The sequence below is a fragment of the Sprattus sprattus genome, assembly GCF_963457725.1.
Source record: "Sprattus sprattus genome assembly, chromosome: 2".
In the NCBI taxonomy this organism is placed as follows: domain Eukaryota; kingdom Metazoa; phylum Chordata; class Actinopteri; order Clupeiformes; family Clupeidae; genus Sprattus; species Sprattus sprattus.
Window position 1 is genome coordinate 4482581 of NC_137921.1, and position 26078 is coordinate 4508658.

Here is a 26078-nt window from a genome sequence, read left to right on the forward strand (position 1 = left end):
GTGTTGTGTCCCTGTGATTGGCTGCCTGGATGAGTATGAGTTGTGTTGTGTCCCAGTGATTGGCTGCCTGGATGAGTATGAGTTGTGTTGTGTCCCTGTGATTGGCTGCCTGGATGAGCATGAGTTGTGTTGTGTCCCTGTGATTGGCTGTAAGTATGAGTATGAGTTGTGTTGTGTCCCTGTGATTGGCTGCCTGGATGAGTATGAGTTGTGTTGTGTCACTGTGATTGGCTGCCTGGATGAGTATGAGTTGTGTTGTGTCCCTGTGATTGGCTGCCTGGATGAGTATGAGTTGTGTTGTGTCACTGTGATTGGCTGCCTGGATGAGTATGAGTTGTGTTGTGTCCCTGTGATTGGCTGCCTGGATGAGCATTAGTTGTGTTGTGTCACTGTGATTGGCTGTAAGTATGAGTATGAGTTGTGTTGTATCCCTGTGATTGGCTGCCTGGATGAGTATGAGTTGTGTTGTGTCCCTGTGATTGGCTGCCCCGATGAGTATGAGTTGTGTTGTGTCCCTGTGATTGGCTGTAAGTATGAGTATGAGTTGTGTTGTGTTTCCAGTCGTATGAGGACCTGGTGCAGCGGCTGGAGCCGGTCATCATGGAGCTGGAGAGGCAGGAGAACGTGCTGGTGGTGTGTCATCAGGCCGTCATGCGCTGCCTGCTCGCCTACTTCCTCGACAAGAGCGCAGGTGAGCTTAAAGCAATAAAGCATTTGGACACCCCCAGGCCGTTGGCATTATGCTCTTAAGAATGAACAAATTATTACAATGTTCTTATTACGTTATACTAAAATATTTATATTAAAATGTGTTTTTTTTTACCAACTACCAACTATGGTTGGTAACATGTATTAATATGTTCTTGAGGGGCAAATATGATAATATCGTCTGCTTATGTATTACCCCTGTAATAAAGACATTAAGTAGTTATATAAATAAAGCATATATAAAGCATTTTCCATGAAAGTGCTTGGAGGTTTTCCCCGGTCTGATCTTGCTGTTAGGTGTTGACTTGCCTGACTGCCCTGATTCTCTCCCCTTCCCCCCAGAGGAGCTGCCCTACCTGAAGTGTCCCCTCCACACGGTGCTGAAGCTCACTCCAGTGGCGTACGGTCAGTACAGCTCTACAGCTCTCGTCTGTTTCACCGCCATTCTGCTGTCGTCCTTCAGAAGAGACAAACTCACAAGATCTCTCCTCTGCTCTCTATTTTTATCCCCCCCCATTGTTACTCTCTGTCTCCCTCTCTCTCTTTCTGTCTCCCTCTCTCTCTCTTTCTGTCTCTCTCTCTCTCTCTCTCTCTCTCTCTGTCTCCATCTCTCTCTATCTCTCCCTCTCTCTCTCTCTCTGTCTCCCTCTCTCTCTCTCTCTCTCTGTCTCCCTCTCTCTCTCTCTCTCTGTCTCCCTCATTTTCTCTCTGTCCATCTCTCCCTCTCCCTCTCTCTCTCTCTCTCTCTCTCTCTCTGTCTCCATCTCTCCCTCTCCCTCCCTCCCTCTCTGTCTCCCTCTCTCTCTCTCTCTATCTCTCCCTCTCTCTCTCTCTCCCTCTCTCCCTCTCTGTCTCCCTCTCTCCCTCTCCCTCTCTCTCTCTACCTCCCTCTCTCTCTCTCTCTCTCTCTCTCTCCTGCAGGGTGTAAGGTGGAGTCTGTGTCCCTGAACGTGGAGGCGGTGAACACGCACAGAGACAGGCCTGCGGTGAGTGCCTGGGACAGGGTGGCAGAGAGCTCGTAGGTAGGAAACACTGAGCGGGGGCTGCCCCGAGGCCCACGCCCATGCCCACGCCTGCGCCCGTGCCCACGCCTGCGCCCGCGCCCGCGCCCGCCTGACACACATGCGTGCAAGGTTGTGATTGAGATGGCAGATGGATGCTGCAGCATTTTGTGCTCTCTCTCTTACGTCCGCTCTCTCGGTCTCTCTCTGCCCTCTATTTCTTTCTCTCTCTCTCTCTCTTTCTAGCCCTCTCTCTTTCTATCCCTCTCTCTTTCTCTCTCTCTCTTTCTAGCCCTCTATCTTCCTCTTTCTCCCTCTCTTTATCTATCCCTCTCTCTTCCTCTCTCTCTCTCTTTCTATCCCTCTCCCTCTCTATCTATCCCTCTCTCCCTCTCTCTTTCTATCCACCTCTTCCTCTTTCTCCCTCTCTCTATCTATCCCCCTCTCTTCTTCTCTCTCTCTCTTTCTCTCTCCTTCTCTCTCTCTGGATGAGCATGGAGGGGCTGGGGGAGAGGATCTGGGCTAGAGCTTCTCTGAAGAACGAATGTCACTCATCCAGATGAAACTGTCTTCAGTGAAGCCGTCGCCCTTTTTGCCCTCCCCAGTCCTTGTCCCGTCTGATTTTGAGAATGCTGTTGCCATGACGCCTGAATGCCTAAAATACTGGTGCTTAGCCTCTGCCTAGACAATGGCTGACTCAGGAATGAATTTGGCTGTGATGGCACAAACATCATCTGAGGAACCTCTTCTGTGCAGTTAAGTTGTTGTCCACATCCATTCAAGAGTCGCCTCCTATCTTTAGGCTTTCTACAAGGGCAGGGTTCCCACCATCACGGAAATCCTGGAAAAGTCATGGAATTTTAAAATCCCATTTTCCAGGTTATGGGAAAAAGTCATAATAATCAGTCAATCCATTGAAAGTTTTTGAAAAGTTGTGACATTTCGATTTTGTTGTATGTGGATTTAATGAAGTTACTTATGTTATTGTACTGTTTTATTGTGGACATTTCTGCAGCGTTATCCAGTTTCTAGTTGAATTGACAAAGTGAAGCTAGTCTAATAGAAAGGTCATGGAAAAGGTTGTTCAATTTTCAATAGGCCCAATCTGTGCTGTAAAGTACGTAAATTGTGTACTTGTATCTTGTGAAGGGTATGAGATTTCATCTAAGGTTCTTGAAATGTCATGGAAAGGTTTGAAAATGTCAATGAAAATGGGTGGGAACCCTGAAGGGGATTTAAACGATGTTGTGTTCAAGGGTGTCTTTGTGTGTTCGGTGCTTCTTAGAGGTAGCCACATTTGTGTCAATAAATTACAGCCAAACTACCACCACGGGTTCACTTTTCACTCTTTCTCAGCAGATCTGCTTTTGGTTCAGGAACTGTCCTAATTAGCAAAATTGAGATAGCTACTCGCTTAGTAAAAACTGTAACTCTCACTCTCTGGTCTTGGAAATCCTAAAGTGTGTAATGTAGTGTAGTTTTTGTGTGATTTAGTTTGGTGTGTCATGAACTCTCACTCTCTGGTCTTGGGGATCCTAATGTGTGTAGTGTGTGTGTGTAGTGTGTGTGTAGTGTGTAGAGTAGTGTAGTGTTGTGTGATTTAGTTTGTTGTGTCATGAACTCTCACTCTCTGGTCTTGGGAATCCTAATGTGTGTGTGTAGTGTACTGTGTAGAGTAGTGTAGTGTTGTGTGTCATGAAGTCAGGCCCTTGTTCCCAATGCCATGGTTTTAAGCTCCACATGTGGTCCCTGCAGGCCCCTGATGAGCCTCCGTGCGCCCTCCTCGCGCCCCCCTCCCGCCACACTCGTGTCCAGCCCATGGCCAGCCCCACCCCCACCCGTGCCCCACGCCTCCAGGATCTGGGGGTCACCAGTCTTAGTTTGGAGGTACTGCAGAGTCAAGACACAACTGAGCGATCGGTACCACACCCGTTTGGAATTAAACTTAATTTGAACAATAACCAATTCTCTTTCAGTCACTTCTAATTTCCCCCGTGTGCTATCACGCCACACAACCACTGCTTGGTGTGTTCCTCAACCACTGCTTTGCCTATTATGAACCGCTGACTGTTCCTTCCCAACCGATTGCCCTTGCTTCAGAATCATAAACGTGCTAATGTGGAATTATGGCCGAGCCGCACTCTAATCAACCTCTTCGTTTCCCCGGTGACCTTTTTTTTTTGGGCATTCAAATGTGATTTTTGGTGATGGGTGTACTATTAACAATGACCATTAGGTGGTGGTAGAAACCATAATCCTTTAGTTATGAATCAGTACTAATACACAAATGAATGTACATTTGTATATGTGTTTGTGTGCATGTGTCCTAGTGTCTCTGTGTGTATGTGAGCACTTGTTTGCATGGAAATGTGCACAGTAGACGTGTGTGTGTGTGTGTGTGTGTGTGTGTGTGTGTGTGTGTGTGTGTGTGTGTGTGTGTGTGTGTGTGTGTGTGTGTGTGTGTGTTTTAATCAGTGAGGCGCATTGCCATGGAAATGATTAACAAAGCAGTGGAAAGAAAAAGTATCTGTGTTTCCGTAACGGTTCAAAGTGTAGTGTGTGTTTACAGCAGTTCTGGTGTGTGTGTGTTCAGCCCAGTGTGTGTTTCAGTTTGACGACGTGTGTTTACCGTGTCCCCATTTGCTTGGCACAGACTCAGTTCCCATGGTAATGTTAGTCTTTCTGGGCCTGTGTGTTAAACGCCTCCTGCTGTCCATGCCAAGCTCCGGCACATTAAGTGAAGTGAAGTGCTCCATGTGAGATGCAGTGGAGAGGAGAATTATGTTTGTTTTAAAGATCCTTTAAATCGTATATCTGTCTGTATCCCTGTGACTCTCTCTCTCTCTCTCTCTCTCTCTCCTCCCCACCTGTCACTCTCTCATGATTCATTCACCTCGCCCACCTGTCTTTCTCTCCATCTCTTTTTTCCCCTCTCTGTCTCTCTCTCCCCCCCCCCCCCCCCCCCCCTCTCTCTCTCTCTCCCATGCTGCTGTCCTAGAATGTGGAAGTCAGCCGAGAGTCTGAGGAGGCACTTCTGACCGTTCCAGACCACATCTAGAGGACCAGAGAGAGAGACGCTGACCGTCCCACAACTGCACAATATCTGTCCTCAAACCCTTAACGTCAAATGACCTTTACTGTTGTTGTTTTTTTTGTATCAACATATGATGTCATGGTGAAGTGTGTGTGTGTGTGTGTGTGTGTGTGTGTGTGTGTGTGTGTGTGTGTGTGTGTGTGTGTGGTAGAAAGATATTCTCTGGTTGTTGTTGTTGTTGTTGTTGTTTGTCTGGTCAGTGGCTCAGCTGTTGTTGTCAGCTGTTGCAGTGGATCAACTGCGGGGGTCTGACGACCGTAATCTAAACTGTTCGTGAGGGGATATCACTTTGCTCCAATGAAAATGAAAATGCACAAGCTGAAGCGATGAATATTTTTAATTTATGTGCAGAACTCACACCAAGGACGTTCCTTGCACTGGACCTTTTTTTTAAACCCAACAGCAACTGTAGAACAATAAACCTCAGAAACTGACAACTGATTTTGGATGTGACAGCAAAGTACTCGCTTACCCACAATCCGTTGCGGTCAGAGAGCTCAGCTACCATCTTCCTGTAGAAACTCAAACCTGTTTCCTGTCGCCCCTACCAATGTGCCTCATCCGTGGCTGGGGTGGGCTGAGGAAGCTGACAGGCTTTTTAAAACACTCAACTGTGAAAATGAACTAAGGGGCCTGGCCGCTGCCGTGCTGTTGATGTAATAGACTTTCACAGCCGTAAGCTCATAGTGCTTTGCAGGTCAGATTTAATGGAAGAAAATAGTTACCTGAGGTTGCAGTATATGGTTTCTGTCCTTTTAGGCTGAGTATATTTTACATTTAAGAACATAAAGAAATGTCAACAGCTAAGCCTAATGGACTCATCCTTATATGAAGCCTAATGGACTCACCCCCTTATATGAAGCCTAATGGACTCACCCTTATATGAAGCGCTAACGTGTTAGTTCCTTTGTAACCGCTCACTGGACAACCTCAGGACCATCTCTAGATCCGCACTTTGCTCAAAACCCAGGTTAAATGAGGAGAAGTCTCAAATTGTGCACATTTTAGTGAACTGAGGATCATTGAAATCACATAGATCTGTGAAATATGCTGTTCACCCATCATCACATGTGTTCTTTTCAAAGTGAAACGCAGCAAAACCTCAGTGGAGCAGTTAGTGTAATGTATAGGAGCAACCCCTTGATTTATCTGTGGTTCTCGAACTGTATCTGTCCAGACCTTGGTCAATTACACACCAAGGTGTATATGCAAACGCTCGCACACACATATTTGGAAATGTAAAACATAAATGTGAAATAATAATATGTGCACTTTTCTATACTTTGTGAATATAATGAAATCCTTCGATCTTGTGTGCAGCGATGAAAACATAACCACGAATATGCTTTATATTCCTGAAGGGATGAACGTATATTCAGAGAGTTCCTCCTGGTTAACATACAGTACCAGCCAAAAGTTTGGACACACCTTCTCATTTTTTGAAAAGTTTCTTCTTTTATTATTTTCTACATGGTAGATAACACTTTTTTTGTTTAGTACATAATTCCATATGTGTTCTTTCGTAGTTTAAATGTCTTCAGTATTAATCTACAATGTAGAAAATATTAAAAGTAAAGAAAAAACGTTTGCAAAAAGTGAAAGGTGTGTCCAAACTGATGATTGGTACTGTAGATCATTTCTCGGTACGAGCTTGACTGATTGGGTTCAGCCTCTCTCACTGGTGCTGGTGCTGTACAGAAGTGGTAGTTTGGTCTCGTGGTTGCCATGGTGAATATAGGATCAGTTGGGGTGTGATCTTATTTTGTGCCTCTCCAATAAAAATCTAAGCCATCCTTTGAACAGTAACTCACATGTGATACATAGTGGTTAATAGCAAACCAATGTTTTTTGTTTTCCTGGACAAGTTGTGTGTTTGTGACGTGCTCTGACTGTGTGTCCTAACTGTCTGTGTGCTGTGCCGTGAGTGTTCTTCTCTGTAGTTTTGGCAACTGTAAAGGTCACAGTTATCGCAGAGCACAGACACCTATTGAGGCATCCGTGTCACTAATGTCACATGATTACAGAAGCATTCGTGTCACTAATGTCACATGATTTACAGACGCATCAGTGTCATTAATGTCACATGATTACAGACGCATCCGTGTCATGTCACATGATTACAGACACCTTTAGATGCATCAGTGTCATTAATGTCACATAATTACGTACACCTATAGACGTATCAGTGTCATTAATGTCACATGATTAGACACCTATAGATGTATCAGTGTCATTAATGTCACATTACAGACACCTATAGATGTATCAGTGTCATCAATGTCACATGATTACAGACACCTTGAGATGCACCAGTGTCATTAATGTCACATGACTATGGGATGACGGTTTGGGTTGCGAGTGGACATCTTGACGAAGTGACTGCAACAACGGAGACGCACGTTTTTCAATGCAGTTTTTTCCCCGAAAGTCGTCTAAATTCCAGTAGCCTCTGTTGAGCAGGGGCAGGATGTTTCACCCAGATGGCCGCTGGGACTCAATAAAGGGACGCTCCCAGAAAACATCCCCTGGATGGGAGAGGAGAAGGACTTTAATGTGCAATTTACTGTGACCGAGAAAAAAAAGCAACGATATGTAAAGAGACATTTTTTAAAAATTACTTTTATTTTTGTTGGCACAAACAAAATAAAACAAGAAGCAATGTCACCATCTCTGGGTCTCTGAACAGCCTCATTTACACGTATTATGACTCTTTCCTTTAAAAAAATAAACCATATGCAGTTTATTTCAGAAGCAAGTTAATTACAAAACGATTAAACATCTGTACAAAATATATATACACAAAAATGTGTGAAGCTGTAATTTAAAACGAAGGCTTCCAGGCACGCAGTCTTCTCCCTCTCTCTCTCTCTCTCTCTTTAGCTGGCCTCGGCAGACGCTGCCTCACTCACAGTCCTCTCTCTCTATCCATCTATCTATCGTTGGCTGGCCTCGGCGGCTGTGGCCTCCCTGTACTGTTGGGTCCAGCTGTGGGGGTCTTGATCAAAGAGCTGTAATGGAGGACAAGATCATGTTAGAGTGAGTCATCATATGTCATGTGGATCGCTCTCTCTCTCTAACTCTCTAACTCAAACTCACACACACAAATCCTAGACAATTATGCTTTGTGGTTTTCCAGTTCTGCGGCTTCCAAAATACAATGATGAATAAATGTATTTAATTTTTTATAAGATTTATTATTTAAAAAATAAATGTATTGTGCATTTTATTATTAATTATGATTTCATAGTAGATACATTTATTGTGTATTTTATTATGATTTATTATTTCATTTTTTTTTATGTAATAGTAGCTACAAGTAGAGCATAGACTACTTACCTCTCCCACAATCTCCAGAAGCTTCTTCTTGGAGACTTCCTTCTCGGCGCGGACACCCCAGCGAAACTCAAACTCCACGGGATCAGTGTGGGGGATTCTCGCAATCTCCAGATACCTAAAAAAAAAAAAAACATCTCATTACTCTGCCACACACACAATAACACACACAAACACACACAGGTTTAGGTCGCACAGGGGTAAATCTCATTACTCTGCTACACACACAAACACCACAAAGGGCTTTAAAAGCAGGTTCATGCATGAGACTTCTAACTTTTAGTAAGAAACTTTTAAGTGCGCTTTAGGAGCACTTTTAGTGCTAATATTAAATGCTTTGTGAATACAGGCCCAGACCCCTAACAAATTATTACATATACATTCATTATTTCACTACACACACGTCACAGGCATCTATCTCATAGGTGCTGGCTGGGTACCGATGTGCGCAATCCATGCATTGCGTTACCAAACACAAAGTTTCATCTTTATTACAGCGGATAAATATGAAAGAGGGACAGGGAAAGAGACATTAATGTAGGGTCAGGGTTGCTCCAGACAACTGCTCAGTGATGTCTAGGTTTGGGTACCTGACCGCGTGTTAATCTATGGTGTGGTATAAACCGGATGTCTATGGTCTTAGAGACACCAGCTCTGATCACACCAAGCTCCCTGCCACAGTCAGGGTTTGAACCTATGACCTTATGCCCCCCTGATCTCAGGTCATCTGTATCAGCATTGTGAGCTATTGTGTTCCCTATGCTGATATGGTGCCAACCTGAGCTACAAGGGTTGATACAATGGGGGGAGGGGGGTTTGGCAGGTATGATGGCACCTCATTCACACGTCCTGGCACCCATCACAGGTGCGACTAAGGGTTTAAAGGCCCATGACGAGGCATTCAAGAAATAGTTGACAAACAGCAGGTAAACTAAACTAAAAAACAACCACTTTCAAATAAAAAAATTAAGGTTTGCTAAGTTGTGACTTACTTCTGTCGTACAAACTCATCTGTGACTAACTTCTTCACATCTCCAAAGAGGTCATGCCTCTCTCTGGGCACAAACAGAGAGAGAGAGAGAGGATGGAAAAAGAGAGTGTTAGTATGGGAATACTGGTGGATCAGTAATGTTCTTGGTTAACTCAAAGGTCTGGGGGTGTTCCAAGTAAAGGGATAAGTGACAAACCTGGCTATATTAACTAAGAGTAAGTGGTCAACCTCATAATAGAGTGTTTTGCTTATAGAATGAAGCCAAAAAGGCTTTTCTATTAGGAGGTTTACCACTTACTCTGAGGTAACTAGCCCAGGTTAGTCACTAAACCCCTAGTTAGAATAACTTCTGGAGTGTCATTAGTGTATAGACACAAGGCATGACCTTACCCAGGATCGATGCGCAGCTTCTTCAAGAAGTTCCACACGATAGCTGGAAAAAAAGTCCAAAAGAATGAACACCACCACACATAAATGTTGCCAGAAAAAAAAAAAAAAAAAAACACAAACCTTCCATCACAAAGCATGAGAACTAAACAAACACAACCCTTGTGGCACTCACATCCATCACAGCGCATGAAAACTAAACCAACGTGCGGAAACCACACACTCCATTAATCGTAAACAAAAGCGTGGGAGAAGCTGACCTTCCTTGACGACTCCGCCCTTCATGAAGATGACGCTGAGGATGGTGAAGAGTAGGCCATATTTGGGGCTGGTGGGGTTCCTGGGAACGTCACAAGGCAGGTTCAGGCACATCAGGCAAGTCTCAACACATGCTTACTTCTTTCCATTACACACACACACACACATCACACACTGTGGACCTCCAAGCTTTTTAAGTCTCCTCCCATTCCAACAGTACAGTACACGAATTCGAAAAAAGAATTCTGGAAAGCATCCAAAATATTTTTTATTAAACCTAAAGAATTGCAATGTGGCTGTGTGAACTGCCATCAAAACCTTTGTATGTTTCTGCCACTATAAGACTATGGGCATTGAGACATTCTATTAGAATGTTAAGTATACCTGTCCAAGTTCTTCAAGGGAACATCCATCCACTACACTGGCCTTTTAGGCACAAGCTGTAATATTAACAGCAAAAGGATGTGAAGTAGATACAGTATTTAGGGTGGTCAGCCATGAATACGTGATCATGAATATAAATCTCCAGAGTTTCTGTTGTAGAGGTGACCCAAATACATTAAAATCGTTGTTTTCTTTTCCACTTGATAAACTTCATAAGCGGCACTCGCTTTGGTTAGTCGGTCTGAAGTGAAAGTGAAGTGAAATTCACCTCTGCATTTAACCCATCCAGGGAAGTGACACACACACACACACAGTGAAGTGAGATAACACACTAACCCGGAGCAGTGAGCTGCCATTGGCGGTGCCCGGGGAGCAGTGATCGGGGTTAGGTGCCCTGCTCAAGGGCACTTCAGCCATGGATGTGGGCATGGGAGACACACAGTGCTCTACCACTTCCCCCGCCCACATTTTTCCTACTGGTCGGAGATCGAATCGGCCACCCTACGGTTTCCGGCCAGAAACCCTAACCAGTAGGCCACGGCTGCCCATGAAAGAGTGAGGGACCCACTGATCTTTGATCACGTGAACGCCCAAGCCCCCAGAGATTAAAACACAAATGCAGGAGTTCCCTAACATTATTTAGGTAAACACCCACGTAAACATTCCACAGTAGGATCGGTAAACAACATTCGATGGTCTGATTTCTGGGTTGACCTACATGCTGATTGGCTCCTCAGGCAGAGACTCCAGCTTGTTGGTGAGGATGTACACGTGACTCTTAGCATCGATCTCCACCAGCTTCAGTCCGAACACCTGGGCAGAGGAGGCAAAGCTACCTGAGCAAATATTCTCAATGACAAGACCGGGTCAGATTGTTACTAGATCCAGATCGCCCAATCCATGTCTCTCTTTGTTTCACACAGACGGTTGAAAGCCATCTTTCTTTTCTGGTACTCTGTTAAAGATGGTCAACTTCTTGATTTTTGGCAGTTTTATATTAATTGTTGTGCAGCTGAACTGTATAAATAAGTAAAAAAGTGGTCATGTTAACTTTTTTTATTTCTAGAGCACATTTATATCAACCTTAATTGAGCCAAAGTGCTGTGCAGACTGTCTGTGCGACTTCTACTTTTCATTAGACCTTGTAATGAGGCCTTTTAGTACACTTTGGTTACTTTGTGCAATTACTGGAGAAGACGACCATTAAAACACACTTTGGGTACTTTGTTCAATTACCGGAGAAGACGACCATTAAAAAAAGACAGCCCACCTGCTCGAAAGTACGACAGACGCGCTTCATGATATCCTGGTACATTAATTTGTATTCTTTGATGACATGCTTTGCGATGTCTGGAAAATAGAGAGTAGGGAGAAAAAAGTGAGGAGGAACACATGAAATGAAATCCAGTCTCTGAAAACTATACAAGGTGTTATGAAGTACACCGTAAGGGAGATTACTTTATGTGTTATGAGTTACTCTGTTCCAAGCAACAGCATTAAGAACTATAAACCCCAAAACACCAAGCTTACATAAATATCTTTTCCTAAAAATCACAAGCTGTCGCACACACCACATAAAGCATGTGCTGTGACACATGTGAGCGATCATAATTCAAGCAGTTGAAAGAATCACGCATATGTTTAATTGATTGCTGTACACAAAACATAAAAAACCTCCACTCAGGTTGACCACAGTTGACCAACTCTGACCCGTAGCCAATAATGGCCAGTTTGTTTCCAAAGTTATACACCAGAAGCAGTTCTGACAAGGGAATCTTCACAAAATAAGAAAGATTAAATTAATTCAGACTGACCTGCTCTTCGTATGGGCACTTTCCTCTGGTCCTTTATGAGAACAAACTGGACAACCTCTGCTACCTGTAATTTAAAAGAAAAGACAAACTTTAGGTGATGATTTTAAATAGATGTGGCAAATCACCACACATAATAAGCCTCAATAACGCAGTGTTTTGTTTTTTAACCTGGTGCATGGAAGAATCAGCTGTAAGGATTAAGGGCTCCCTTGGTCTTGACAGTACTTATGCCTTGTTGTTACATTGTTATGTCATGACACCATCAGGAAATGCGGGCTTTATAAGGTGGACTACTACACAATCTGAATGAAAGCAAACATCCTTATGGCCGACGCACATCTGAGTTGACGTATCATTAATCAGGACGCACCTTGCGATCAATCTGGACCGGTGTAAAGCTCTCCCGCGCCCGTTGGACTTGAGTGGAAGTAAGCTGGCTGAAAGTCACATCATCCTCGTCGTCCGATTCTACCGCTGCCTGTGAGCGCTGCAATTACGACACAAATAAACAAGTCAATCATATTTCGAAACATAGGCATGCATAAATAAGTACAAGAGACAGGTAACACATTAAGGAAAACAGCCTGATATTTAAAAAAAAGTAGCAAGTCTTACATTTGGTGCTTTGTTTTGAGAGGCCGCGAGCCTCTTCCTCTGTGACATCGTGCCCAAACACCTTAAACGAAAACAAGGGTTAACACATTTGCCTGAAGTCAGTCATTTGGGCACCATCTGATATGTACATCTCGATTCTCCTGTGTTGTCTCATCGTGGACTCATTCGGTTAGGTATGCTAACGTTATACCAACTCTGGCTTTATGGCTTGAAAATGTGTGTTTAGTTAACGTAACTTACTTCCCTATCGCTAATGTTGGTGTCACGTAGCGTTAGCGACATCTGGTAAACTAAGAGCTCACTGGTAGCAATGTGTATTATCAACACCAACCCGCAACATACCCCTTTAACTAAATAATACATTTAACTAAAATGGCAACACATCTGAAAATCAGTTTCGTAAAACTGGACAGCCTGACTGGACAACCACTTACCAGTTATTTAGCTAGCTACATATGTCAGCTAGCTTCCCGCTTGATTCTGAAACGACGCGTAATAATGACGTAGACTGATAACCGCATGCCAACTGCTTTCAAAGAAGTGTTTGATTGTAGGCCACCAGCACATATTTGGATTGAAAGACTCCTATACTTCGTTATAGTTTAGCCCCTCTGCTTCATGGACTTAATTATAATTATTAGTTTAAAAGATGTTTAGGGGACGCCCAAATGGAGTCTTAATCTCATGGACCCTACCATCAGTGACTCAAAATCGCTTTTATGTGCACAAAAGTGGGACCAAAGATTTTAGAATAACTTTACTGACCACCTCAATCCTCTTTCAACACAACACTGAGCCGCTTAAATGTCTCCATCGTTTGCCTGTGTAGCCAAGCTATGTGGGGAAACCACATAAACTCGGTATTCCGAAATTATTGTACTAAAATTATGACTAATTAGTCCGACAGCCAGCTGTTCTGAGGTTGTGAGCATAGGCCTATATTTTGGTGTATCATTCAACAGTCATTAAACTCGTGAACCTGCACTTCCAACATCCCTGTCTGTAAAACATGAAAATTCCTCCCACGGACCGCAGCAAACACGCCTCTTGCATTCTTAACCTTGCACACTTTTGCCAACCCAACACAAACATGAATCCGGCACCACTGGTCGTAACAATGGCATTTGGGAACAGAGTGTTTAGCGTAATTTTGTCGGAGTAAAGATATCTCAGACTATTTTTCGGAATATTGAGATTTCGAAATATTGGCCTTTCCTTTCGGAACACTGGGCCGTTCCCTGTGAACACGCCTCCTTCCCAACAAAACAAGTCACTGCCAGTAAATCTCATCCAAGCCCATGCACGCATATAAAGGACCTTACCCGTCGCTGTCCACCGCTGGAGATTGCATGTGTGCTCGGAAGCCATGGGACTCGTTAGGGAAGTCGCTGTAACTTCACTTTGTGTTTTGCTCTCCTGTGTACATTTAGTGGAGCTGCGCTCAGGGGCGACCAGGGATGTCAGAGCCACTCAGGTAAGTTCAGTCTTAACAGAATCTGAAATCCACATCAGAAGGGTTATAGAGTAGGTTGGAGGTATAGAGGAGACGAAAATACCAGACAACATAAAAAGAGAAAATGATGGGCCTATTTATAAGTAATAGGAATTGATACATATGAAGTGCAGTTTAAGGCAAGGGGTAGTAGTGATGGATAAAGTTTTATAAAAAAAAAAAAACAAGTAAAGTCTTTCATTCTCACTTTCCACTTTTAAAACTATGAAATGAACTGAACTATGAACTAATTTAAATGGTTAACTATGAACGTGAACTATTCATGTTTACTTGTATGAACTGAACTTGCACAACACTGGCAAACTCCCTCTCCTGTCTATGTGTGTGATGAATGCCAATAGAACAGGTGTTGTCATACATTAACAGCATTGCTCACCCTAACAAATGCTGTCTTTCCAAGTATTTCAGATGGGAAAGACTGTGTGTGAAGATAAACTTCTTATCTCTTATTTTCTCTCTACCTTTTTTTTGTCTGTAATGTCCAAAATTCAGTGACAGTTTATAAATGTTTAACTTCGGCTGTTTCATTAAATGCACAGGTATCACATGTTTAACTTCGGCAGTTTCATTAAATGCACAGGTATCACATGTTTAACTTCAGCAGTTTCATTAAATGCACAGGTATCACATGTTTAACTTCAGCAGTTTCATTACATGCACAGGTATCACATCTTTAACTTCAGCAGTTTCATTTCTGCCGCAGCACCGCCAGGTAACGCCTTCTCCAATGCTCTCATCTGCAGCCACAGCTGGAAGTCACAGACTTTCACGTGAAGTGTACGGTGGTGTCCAGATACGCTCGCACCACCGTCATCAGCACGGTGTTTAACCGGCTGCCACAGGCCACAGACGCTACCTTTGAAGTGGACCTGCCATCCACAGCCTTCATATCCAACTTTACCATGTAAGTAGTGGGCTGGCTGCCATCCTGGGAAGACTGTGCATACAACTCTTGGCACATGCTTAGGCTTGCTGATGGAGATTAGTAGCCGTCGAATGAAAGGGAAACAAAGATGTTCGCATGAGTCGGCTGGCTCTCTTTGGAATGTTTTTGTGAGCAAATGTCGGATTAATGGTCACTGTAATGGAAGCCATGTTTTAGGCCTGAAGCTCTTAATGTCTGTGAAAGGGACCTTTGTGCACTTGCACGCATGCAGGGGCAGACACACAGATACAATCACACACACACACACAATCACAATGATCATAGACTAGTTGTTCCCAAAGTTTGGGGCGTGGTGGTGGGGGTTGGGGTGGCGAGGTTGTAGTTGGAGTTACAGAAAGGGGCGTCACTCACACTTTCAGGTTTTTTTTCTGTAGTTTTGCAGCCAAAGAGTCTCCATTTTTACTTTCAAAGAAGACTCTGTGACATTTGGTTCCTGTGTTCCAGCAGAAACCACCATCTTATAGTGTTGCTGGTTGGGGAACTTTAGGGGTCTTCCTAATGTGAATTTACACCCACCATCTCTCTCCAGCACCTCCGGTGGAAAGGAGTACGTGTCTCAGGTCAAGCAAAAACAGGTGGCCAAACAAATCTACGATGAAGCCAAGAAGAAAGGGAAAACGGCTGGACTGGTGGCGTCGAGGTGAGTGCCAGTATGACCGTGCCGGGTATGTCAAGTACTTCCATTCTTAGGGGTAGCAATGTTTAGAGAAAAGTCGGTTGGTTTTGTTGCCCGATTCATCCTATCTGATAGTATCAGGAATTAGGAGTTAGTTTATTAAACATATTCCATAGTATAATAATAATTATATCTCATCCTTAATGGTAATTGTAAGTTTATAGCTCTCATGTGTATTCTGGATTTGACCACATGGTCAAATTTCCTGTAAGCCTAATGAATAGATTTTAGTCCTTGATCACTGTGGGAATGCTGACACCCCTGTGTCAGTGTCCTCCATGAATATAAAGTATCCTAGACCTGATGTCTCCAAGATAATAATTAGCATTCATGTATGCACCCCCCCCCCCCTTACCTTCCTAGGTTTAAAAAGAGCTGATCTCTGTAGAGAGAGTTAGTGAAGAGACTAGGTGAACCTCTAGCAGGGAAGCGCAGTCTCGTTCTCTCCCTTGATGTGCATTATTGCAAGAATAAAAAACCTGACCATTGAATTCTCCATCACTTTGACTGAGTCTCTGATACTTAAAATAATATCCTTTTATTTCTAATTTAACAATAAAATACCTTCACCTTTGGTTCGAGGACTTGTGGCACAGGAGATCATTCTAATGAATAAGACCTCTTCATTCACGTCCTATCACTGTTGCTATGACATGAGATCGGCATATGGATGCCAAATAAGGACTATCTTCAAATCATGCACATTGTGTCCTGGTGATTGGTTGTAGTCATTCTTGACACCGTGTCTAACTGCCATTTCAGTTTAACATCCTCTGAGACCGCAGCTTATTTTAACCTTTGACCTAACCTTCAGGCTAAAACATTCTCTCTCTGTTACACACACACACGCACACACACACACACACACACACACACACACACACACACACACACACACACACACACACACTTCCTACCACAACCTATGCTGGAGACTCAAAAGTCCCCTCTTGTCTCTTCTTCTGGTCCTATATCATTGCCTGATAACATACAGGTATAAAAGATATCATAAACAAACAAGAAATATACTCCAACAGTTTCACACCAGTTCTTTTGTGAGAAATCCCTGAAGAGTGATCTGTGTGTGTGTGTGAAAGAGCATGTCGTGTGTGTGTGTGTGTGTGTGTGTGTGTGTGTGTGTGTGTGTGTGTGTGTGTGTGTGTGTAAGAGCATGTTGTGTGTATGAAGAGCATGTTGTGTGTGCGTCTGTGTGTGTGTGTGTGTGTGTGTGTGTGTGTGTGCGCGCCTGCACATGTGTGGTCACTAAGGTCAGGATCTATCGTTAACACCTGGATGTTGTTTTAAACTCCGCCCCTCAGGAAGGAGGTCCCTGGCAAGTTCAGCATTGATGTCAGCGTGCCCCCGGGCGAGCGTCTCTCCTTCGAGCTCTCCTTTGAGCAGCTGCTCGTGCGGAGGCTGGGCCGCTACGAGCTGGCCCTGGGCCTGAGACCGACCCAGCCGGTCCCGAACCTCTCGGTGGAAGTGGACATCACTGAGCGCACTGGGATCAGTTTTGTACACGTGCTGCCACTGAGGACCGGCCAGCACCTGTCCAACACCCTGGGAGGTGGGTTCCTTCTTTTCTTTCTTTCTTTCTTTATTTCTTTCTTTCTTTCTTTCTTTCTTTCTTTCTTTCTTTATTTCTTTCTTTCTTTCTTTCTTTCTTTCTTTCTTTATTTCTTTCTTTATTTCTTTATTTCTTTCTTTATTTCTTTCTTTCTTTCTTTCTTTATTTCTTTCTTTATTTCTTTCTTTCTTTCTTTATTTCTTTCTTTCTTTCTTTATTTCTTTCTTTATTTCTTTCTTTCTTTATTTCTTTCTTTCTTTCTTTATTTCTTTCTTTTCTTTCTTTCTTTCTTTCTTTCTTTCTTTCTTTCTTTCTTTATTTCTTTCTTTCTTTCTTTTCTTTCTTTCTTTCTTTCTTTCTTTCTTTATTTCTTTCTTTCTTTCTTTCTTTCTTTCTTTATTTATTTCTTTATTTCTTTCTTTCTTTCTTTATTTCTTTCTTTCTTTCTTTCTTTATTTCTTTCTTTATTTCTTTATTTCTTTCTTTATTTCTTTCTTTATTTCTTTATTTCTTTCTTTATTTCTTTCTTTCTTTCTTTCTTTATTTCTTTCTTTATTTCTTTCTTTATTTCTTTCTTTCTTTCTTTCTTTCTTTCTTTATTTCTTTATTTCTTTCTTTCTTTCTTTCTTTTCTTTCTTTCTTTCTTTCTTTCTTTATTTCTTTCTTTCTTTCTTTCTTTATTTATTTATTTCTTTCTTTCTTTCTTTCTTTCTTTCTTTCTTTCTTTTCTTTCATTCTTTCTTTATTTCTTTCTTTCTTTCTTTCTTTCTTTCTTTATTTCTTTCTTTCTTTCTTTCTTTCTTTATTTCTTTCTTTCTTTATTTATTTCTTTTATTTGTTCACGTTCTTTAGACAGGATGGGCACCACAGCCTGGATGCACTGTAGGCCACACATCAGTTTCGGGTTGTTGCGTACTGCTTCGTACATTTGAAATATTAAAATCGGTAAAAATGCACTGATCAATACAACCCCAAATAAAAGCAATAGCCTCAAATGGCAAATTCCAGAGCATGGCATCATGCTGGAGTGAGACGTGCTATTATACCTGACGCTGTGTAGCATTGAAGCCAGATTAACAGGAGTGAGACGTGCTATTACCCCTGACAATGTTTAGCGTGATGTGCTATTACACCTGTGACCTGACACTGTGTAGCGTTGAAGCCAGATGACCAGGAGTGAGACGTGCTACTACCCCTGACAATGTGTAGCATTTAAACCAGATGACCAGATTAACAGGAGTGAGACGTGCTATTACCCCTGACAATGTGTAGCGTTGAAGCCAGAGACCAGATTAACCCTTTATTGACCAAGATTAACCATTTCCCCACAGCAGAAACTGGGTCCCCTTCCAATACAGTGCTGGAGCAGTGGTCACAACAGAGAGCCCAAGTGCTCTTCAGGCCTACCCTGGAGCAACAGACCAGCTCCTCACCCAAGGGCCTCGATGCAGACTTTGTCATCGAGTATGACGTCATTCTCACCGATCTGATTGGAGATGTGCAGGTGAGGAGGAAGGCCGTGCGCCATCTTTTCTAATCAGTCCTTTCATGGCAGTAACAATGTTCATCTCTTTGTGCGTGACATTTATGCAATGTCACCTCATGGTTTATTTGTTTGGTTGCTAAGGAGATTACTCTGGTCTGTAGAGCTTACCTTAGAGCACTTGCCTGAATACTTCTGCATCTGATGTGCGGGGCAATAGAACATGGGCAGGAGAGAGTACAAAAGTGTCCCATCTTGATTGCCTCAGTCTTTATGCAGTATTCAATAATATATTAAGGGGTCATTAATCAGTCTTATTCTATTCCTCTATATAACATAACTGCATATAAATATTTGTTTTAAATATGAAGGACATTTCAGTTAAACGAAATCAAGGAATTCTGTGTCATTGTGAAATAATACCAAATGGTGAAGTGATTTTAACAGCTCTTACATGTGCTGAAGGATGTGTATGAGACATTGTTGTGATATTTGTTAGAATCTTTGTGTAGCTGAGGTTTGACTTTGCCTTGCTTCTGGCACCATCTACTGGCCAGGTTGCATAAAAACATTCATTGTTGAAAATATGACCAATGCTCCCTGATGACGAGTATTATAGTGTAGATAATACAATATAGCTGCCTTCATGTATATTACAATTGACCCTTTTAATATATAGGCGTTATATCAAGGATTTTTCTGTTGCACTTGAAATATATTTCACAAATATTATAACCCAAATATAAAACAAGCGTTCTCAATCCTGTAGTCCCCCTCCCTCAGTACATGTCTATCAGCATAACTGCCTGAGCTTAGCATGTATGAAGAGTATTAGAATAACACTGACTTTAATGAGGTGTGCTTGGAGCAGGGATATAGAGACAGAGTGCAGGGTTTGATTAGCCTGACGATGTCATACTCATGATTCTAGTCAGAATATGAGTCTGATACCGAACCTTTGGGCTGTGATTATGGGGCGTGTTTCAACGAACCAGGAAAGAAAATGCCTATTCACTGAATTGGATACCTAGAACCAATCAGAGCAACGTAGTATTACCATCTAATAGATTAAACTTTTACCTGATCCCGTAGGAAGGACGGCAAAAACATCTTTTCAATCGACAAATGCCTTGATCGCGTTTCTCTGTTCCTCTTTCAAAATGAATGCGCTGTCAATGTCTGTTGAGATATGCCTGCTCACGTTAATTAATTAGCATTAAGGCTACAAGCTACAGTTTGTTTCAATGTTTTTTTTGTGTACGCGTTAGCAATGATCTAACAATAATGGTCTAGAGAGCTTTAGTTAAGACAAACAATACTCTGCAACATTCGTGTTGCACATGCACAACTAACCGAGTCAATGTAGACATTAAAAAGTCGTGTAGATAGCTTAATTCACATAAAATATTCCCCACTAAGCACCCAAGACGCGGCCATCTTGGTTGGAGTTCGAATCTACCGGTTAATTCAACTCAAGCGTTGGTATCTGTCCATCAACGTATAAAGCCCGCCCTGACAATTTGATTGGTCCGGTTTTATCCTACCGATGAAACTCTCTCCCAATTAGCACAGAGCCAGACCAAATCTCCCTGACCAAAAATGTTGTGGGCGGGGTTTGGGCTGGTATCCAGGCTAGGGTTTGATAGCTGTTGCTCTAAAGTGTTAAGTATTGAGTATTAACCAGAGTGAAAAGGTGGTCAGCAGGTGAGTATTCCATCATTCTTGTGAGGACGCTGATTACATAGTTAAAGGTGCAGTCCTCCATTCTTGCAAAAAGTTGTGGATATTTGTGCTCAGCGGCCAATCAAATTACACCCTGCTTTCCTATTTGAGCTCAGTGGCCAATCAAATTACACCCCTCTTTCCTATTTGAGCTCAGCGGCCAATCAAATTGCACCTCTCTCTCCTGATCAACAGCTCGTCAAACCCTTGTGGTGTTTTCCTCTCAGGTGTATGATGGGTACTTTGTGCACTACTTTGCTCCCCGAGAACTGCCAGTCGTGCCGAAGGAGGTGATCTTCGTCATCGATGTGAGCGGGTCGATGTCGGGGGGCAAGCTCGAGCAGACCAAAGAGGCCATGGACGCCATACTGAGCGACCTGCGGAGCCACGACCACTTCAACATCATCACCTTCTCCACGGATGTGCACCTCTGGAAACAGAACGCCACGGTTCCAGCCACGGCGGACAACATCCAACAAGCCCGAGATTTTGCGAAGAAAATACGAGCCCGGGGATGTAAGTCCTCTCATTTACTTATTTACCGTACGCATGTACACTTTAGTGTCTGTAAATGTAATGTAATATAAACTACGTACAGTCTTTACTTCTTACACTTGTTATACCATTGTAAGGATGTGGATATGTACATCATCAGCATCAACATATGTACAGTTACAGTAAGTAATGTTAATGTGCTGTAAATTACAGGAAGTAAATGTACTGTACTGAATTACAAGTAACTGTAAATGTACGGTAAATTATGGTATGTAACTGTAAATGCACTTTTGAAGTATAGATATTGAAAGGGTTTCCAAGTGTATAGGACTGAAGGGTTTATGCTATTTTTGTGTGACTCTCTCCCCCACCATGGTCTACTCCAGCCACAGACATCAACGCTGCCCTGGTGAAGGCAGGGACACTCCTGCGGAACTCCTCCTCTCAGTGGGGTGTGCGTGGGGTCCCCATGGTGATCTTCCTCACCGATGGATCGGCCAATCACGGAGTGACCAATAAGGAGACGATGCGGGGGAACGTGAGGGAGGCGCTGGGGTCCGCCGCACTGTTTGGGCTGGCCTTCGGTCAAGACGCCGACTACGGCCTGCTCCGACAGCTGTCTCTGGACAACAGGTAGCTGTTTCTTAGCTCACGGTAGAACTGTGTATTTGCAAAGATCTTGGGAATTGGTGCATATCTTGATACAGGGGTTACGATTTAGTATATAGCGGTACTGAAAGAAGGCGATGTATTGCACACATCTATCTATCTATCTAATAGTCAATCAATCAATCAATCAATTAATGAATGAATGAATTAATGAACTAATTAATTAATTCATGAATTGTTCAAATTGCTCATTGAGTAACTGAAGGTAAATGTACATGCAAACAGGGGTGTGGCTCGGAGGGTGTATTCGGATTCGAAAGCGACCCTCCAGCTTAAAGGCTTCTATGACGAGGTAGCCAACCCGCTCCTCTCCGACGTCCAGCTGAGCTACAGCGACGACCAGGCCTTCGACGTGACCCGCTCCCTCTTCCCCAACTACTTCCAAGGCTCCGAGCTGGTGGTGGCAGGCAGGGTGCATCCTGGGACACGCGACCTTGGCGTGTCTTTGAACGCCTTTGACACCAAGAAGCACCTGACTGTGGAAAACAACATCCCACTCTCTGGGGTAAGCTCCCCGGACCAGAAAATATTCTCCGGGTTTGTGCGTCGTCTGTGGGCGTACTTCACCATTAAAGAGCTGCTTCTGACCGCCGAGAACGCCAGCGACCCCTCCACCCGCGCCCTCCTGGAGCACAACGCCACCAGCCTCTCTCTGAAGTATAACTTTGTCACGCCGGTGACCTCTCTGGTGGTGGTCAAGCCCAACCTGGAGGAGGTGCCAACAGAGGAGAAGCCATCTACTGACTCTACTTACAAGAAAGCCAAGAGCGGTAAGTCATACGGGTCTCTTTTGGGATACACAATAGGTATAAATATTATATATACAGTAACAGTCAAAAGTTTGGACACACCTTTCATTTCTTTGAGAAGTGTTTACTTTACTTGTATTATTTTCTACATTGTAGATTAATAGTGAAGACATTTGAACCTCGAAAGAACACATATGGAATGATGTACTAAACAAAAGAAGTGTTATCTACCATGTAGAAAATAATAAAAGTAAAGGAAAAACTCCTAAAAAAAATTGAAGGTGTGTCCAAACTTTTGACTGGTACTGTATATATATATATCTATATATATAGAGAGATATATAGATATATATATACCTATTTATAGTTTGATGGAGCAAAAGGTGAATTCCTTACAAGAGTGATCATCTCAAACTAACTTTGAAGGTTTCTATGGTTTTCATTCCAGTTCCCCAAAGGGGTCATTCCAGAAAGGCCTTTGCCTCCTCAGGTATGTGAGACCAATGTCCATAACCCATTTGCCACATGTATGTCAGTTTCTCGTTTTTTAATCCTCTTGTCAATCGCTTGATCATCTTTCCAGCGGACGGCGACCCCCATTTCCAGGTGCACCTTCCAAAGCTGGGCCAGAACTTGTGTTTCACCATCGACGGACATGCCAAAGATGTGCTACGCCTGGTGGAGGACGCTGAAAACGGTACAACTTTCTCCTAGCGCCATTTATCCAAAGCGACTCACAAGAATGTATACACATTTTACATTTTCACTGATGACACATTGCACATCAGGAGCAATTAGGGGTTCAGTGTCTTGCTCATGGACGCTTCGACAGGGAATCGACCTAGCAACCTTCTGATCATTAAACGACTTCTCTACCTCTTGTACCACTGTCGCCCCCATCTTGCCGTAATACATTCTACAACTAACATCCTACAGCAGGGGACATCCATAGAGCCATAGTCCAAATGAGGAGTGTGAACCATTAGTATATTGGATGCATATGAAGCTTTTTATAATTAGTTGTATTTTAACGCCCTGTGAAAATGCTATTCAAAGTAGTGGTGCAGGATCTGATGTATTTATTGTTACACCAGGTTCTATTGCTCTTAGCTTGACTGTTCTCTCCCTTGTACGTCGCTTTGGACAAAAGTGTCTGCTAAATGACTAAATGTAAATGTAAAAATGGATCAAATGAGAGAGAGCAAAGGTGAGGTGAGAAGTGGATTTAGAGAGAAAATCAGGCTTATGGATTCAGGACCCAGATCGAAATGATCCTCTGCTAACTTTACACTTGTCATGAATTGCTACGGTCCTTTCATTGAAAATGAATGAGTGAATGCTGAACTACATGGGAATTACAGCTGCCCTTCCAGCCCCACTCAGCCTTGCCCCCCCCATTGTGATTTTTGCTCAGGCATTACCGTGGACGGCCGTCTGATGTGGGCTCCCTCTGAGGTTGGCCACGAGGACCAGGAGCGCACTTACTTTGACCAGATTGTCGTGACCAGGGGTGGCCCCGAGTCTGTTGTTGTCACGGTGACGCTGGACTCGGTGAACATCACCCGGCAGGGACAGCCAGACAGAACCCTCCTCACCGGCGCCGTGGGCTCCGTCCGCGGCCAAGATCTCGAAGTCTCCATCGACGAGCAGTTCCGGTGCTGGGTGGACCTGGGGCAGGGTGTGAGCTTCCTGGTTCTCTTTCATCATTACAAACACGCCGATTACATGCAGCTGGACCATCTGGGCTTCTACATCGCCAAGGGCGACGGCCTCTCCGTGGGGACCCATGGTCTTCTAGGTGGGGAGATATCTACTCTTTCTGCCCTGGCAATGGCAGACTATTTAAGGCTATTTTAGTTTAGGCTCTGGGCTCTGTTAAGCGCCTAGAGGCAATTGTATTGTTATGGCGGTATACAAATAAAATTGAATTGAATTGAACTATTCACTTCACTTGCGAATACTATATTAAAGCCCCCCACCCCACCCCCATTTGACAGATGCTGTTGAATAAAGCTACTTTCAAAACATTTGATAACAAAAATATAGAGTGATAACAACAGTGGCATTATACATAATTAAGAAATGATGTATAATGCAACTAAATGGGTAACATTATTATTATTATTATTGTTGTTGTTGTAGTTGTTGTTATAATCATTTACTGAATACACACAGTGAGCTAATGTCTGTTCCCCTCATGTAGGCCAGTTCCAACATGCTGATATTAACATAAGAAGCCTGGGCACAGCGGGCAGACACAGCGGGCAGAGGATCACGGAGGAGACGGGAAGCCTGGGTAGAGGGCTCAGACACAGGGGGCACAGGGGGCACAGGATCACGGAGGAGACGGGTGGCATTGGCACAGCGCTCAGACACAGGGGGCACAGGAGGGACAGCGCCACAGACGCTAGCGCTCTGACCTTTGGGACGCTGCAGAGAGGCACAGCACAGGTTCCTGTGACCCAGAGGATGAAGATGATGAAGGACACGGTGAGAAAGCGCCACGCGGGTCTCTGCTGGGAAGTGGGCAAAGACGACGTGGAGAAGATTCTTGCCCAGCCCTATCGGGCTTACATACGAGACACTGACGGCCCGCCTCACTAAGCATGCTTGTGTGTGTGTGCCATTTGAAGTTGACGACACTCTTTTTACACGGTGCATTGTTCAGTGGCCTAAGTGTGGAGAAGGGGGCACAGTAAAGATACTGTACATTAGGCTTATAGAGAGCTTAACACTCTTGCACACTAAGTGCCTGAATGCAAACATACAGTTACATACATACATATAGAGAGCTTAACACTCTTGCACACTTAAACTAAGTGCCTGAATGCAAACATACAGTTAGATACATACATATAGAGAGCTTGACACTCTTGCACACTTAAACTAAGTGCCTGAATGCAAACATACAGTTGCGGAAGAGGATTGTGAAATGGTCACCCCCAAAACCCAGAAATCATCCCATAACGTGCAGTTCTACAGTTTACCCGGACTGCCATTTAAAATTGTCACTTGAGTTCATAATTACATCATCAAATAGAAGCTTCAGTTAGCAACATTCCAATCACACTAAGAACGAGAACAGAACTGAGGAGAGAACTTAACTGTGGTTATTATGGATTACAATAGTGTGTTATCATACCTTGGTACCCTCAGAGATAGTAAGGGTCTGACTTCTAAAGGTGTCTAAAGGTCAATTATAAATTGTGATTATAAACGAATGCCTTGTTTAAAGTAGGAGAGAGATTTTATTATAACTGGTTGTGTAACTTCGTAGAAACGGACTTCACATTTCACACGTAAGCAAACTGTAATCAAAATCACATACAGCTGAAATAAATGAACAATACATGAATAAATACAGAGCCATGAGAGTCTGTCATGTGCCTTTTTATTTTTAATATTTTTTATTTTCATTCTTCTGTTTGATTTACTTGGTTGTACAGGACGTTGGGTACCGTTCACATACTAGTGTTTCAAACAAGAACCACCGGCCAACTAGTCATCAGTCCAAAATGGTTGGGAGAGTTTTTTAGGATGGGTTGTGTTGCATCTGCACATCAATCTCAACCAAATGACATGGCACAAAGAAATAGAAATATAAAAAACATTTTCATACTTAAATTAAATAAATAAAAAGCATAGGGTAAACAAATAGCGATATGAAAGTAAG

The 26078-nt window shown here is 43.2% G+C and overlaps 3 protein-coding genes across 9 annotated transcripts in view; 2 read left to right on the forward strand and 1 right to left on the reverse strand.

Moving 5' to 3' along the window:
- LOC308360483 (6-phosphofructo-2-kinase/fructose-2,6-bisphosphatase-like) overlaps positions 1-7457 on the forward strand; it is a 21857-nt gene extending 14400 nt beyond the window's left edge. The window contains exons 11-15 of one of the 7 annotated variants that reach the window (XM_080832418.1): positions 562-691; positions 1051-1113; positions 1630-1694; positions 3465-3629; positions 4708-7457. In XM_080832418.1, the coding sequence (XP_080688544.1) occupies positions 562-691; positions 1051-1113; positions 1630-1694; positions 3465-3629; positions 4708-4767 (483 nt within the window). In that variant the 3' untranslated portion in view covers positions 4768-7457. Of the gene's footprint in view, positions 1-561; positions 692-1050; positions 1114-1629; positions 1731-3464; positions 4079-4707 lie in introns of those variants that run through there. The other 6 variants (XM_080832419.1, XM_080832417.1, XM_080832416.1 and 3 more) reach the window with 6 other exon arrangements.
- A 152-nt stretch (positions 7458-7609) lies between these two features.
- Positions 7610-13073, reverse strand: ndnl2 (necdin-like 2). Its single transcript, XM_080832447.1, has 11 exons — positions 13020-13073; positions 12586-12646; positions 12341-12457; positions 11971-12034; positions 11427-11506; positions 10875-10969; positions 9775-9854; positions 9518-9560; positions 9129-9191; positions 8140-8254; positions 7610-7811 (listed from the first exon to the last, which is right to left on the reverse strand). Exons 2-11 carry the CDS (start codon positions 12631-12633, stop codon positions 7737-7739), a joined length of 780 nt encoding a protein of 259 aa, XP_080688573.1. The 5' UTR covers positions 12634-12646; positions 13020-13073; the 3' UTR covers positions 7610-7736.
- Positions 13074-13951: 878 nt separating this feature from the next.
- LOC308361116 (inter-alpha-trypsin inhibitor heavy chain H6-like) lies at positions 13952-25116 on the forward strand (the record flags this gene model as incomplete). The annotated part of the gene is made up of 12 exons (XM_080833375.1): positions 13952-14059; positions 14842-15002; positions 15574-15684; positions 17040-17287; positions 18619-18791; positions 20720-21008; positions 21374-21620; positions 21882-22426; positions 22854-22895; positions 22989-23102; positions 23820-24203; positions 24609-25116. 12 exons carry the CDS (start codon positions 13952-13954, stop codon positions 25007-25009), a joined length of 2823 nt encoding a protein of 940 aa, XP_080689501.1. The 3' UTR covers positions 25010-25116.
- Between the last annotated feature and the right edge of the window lie 962 nt (positions 25117-26078).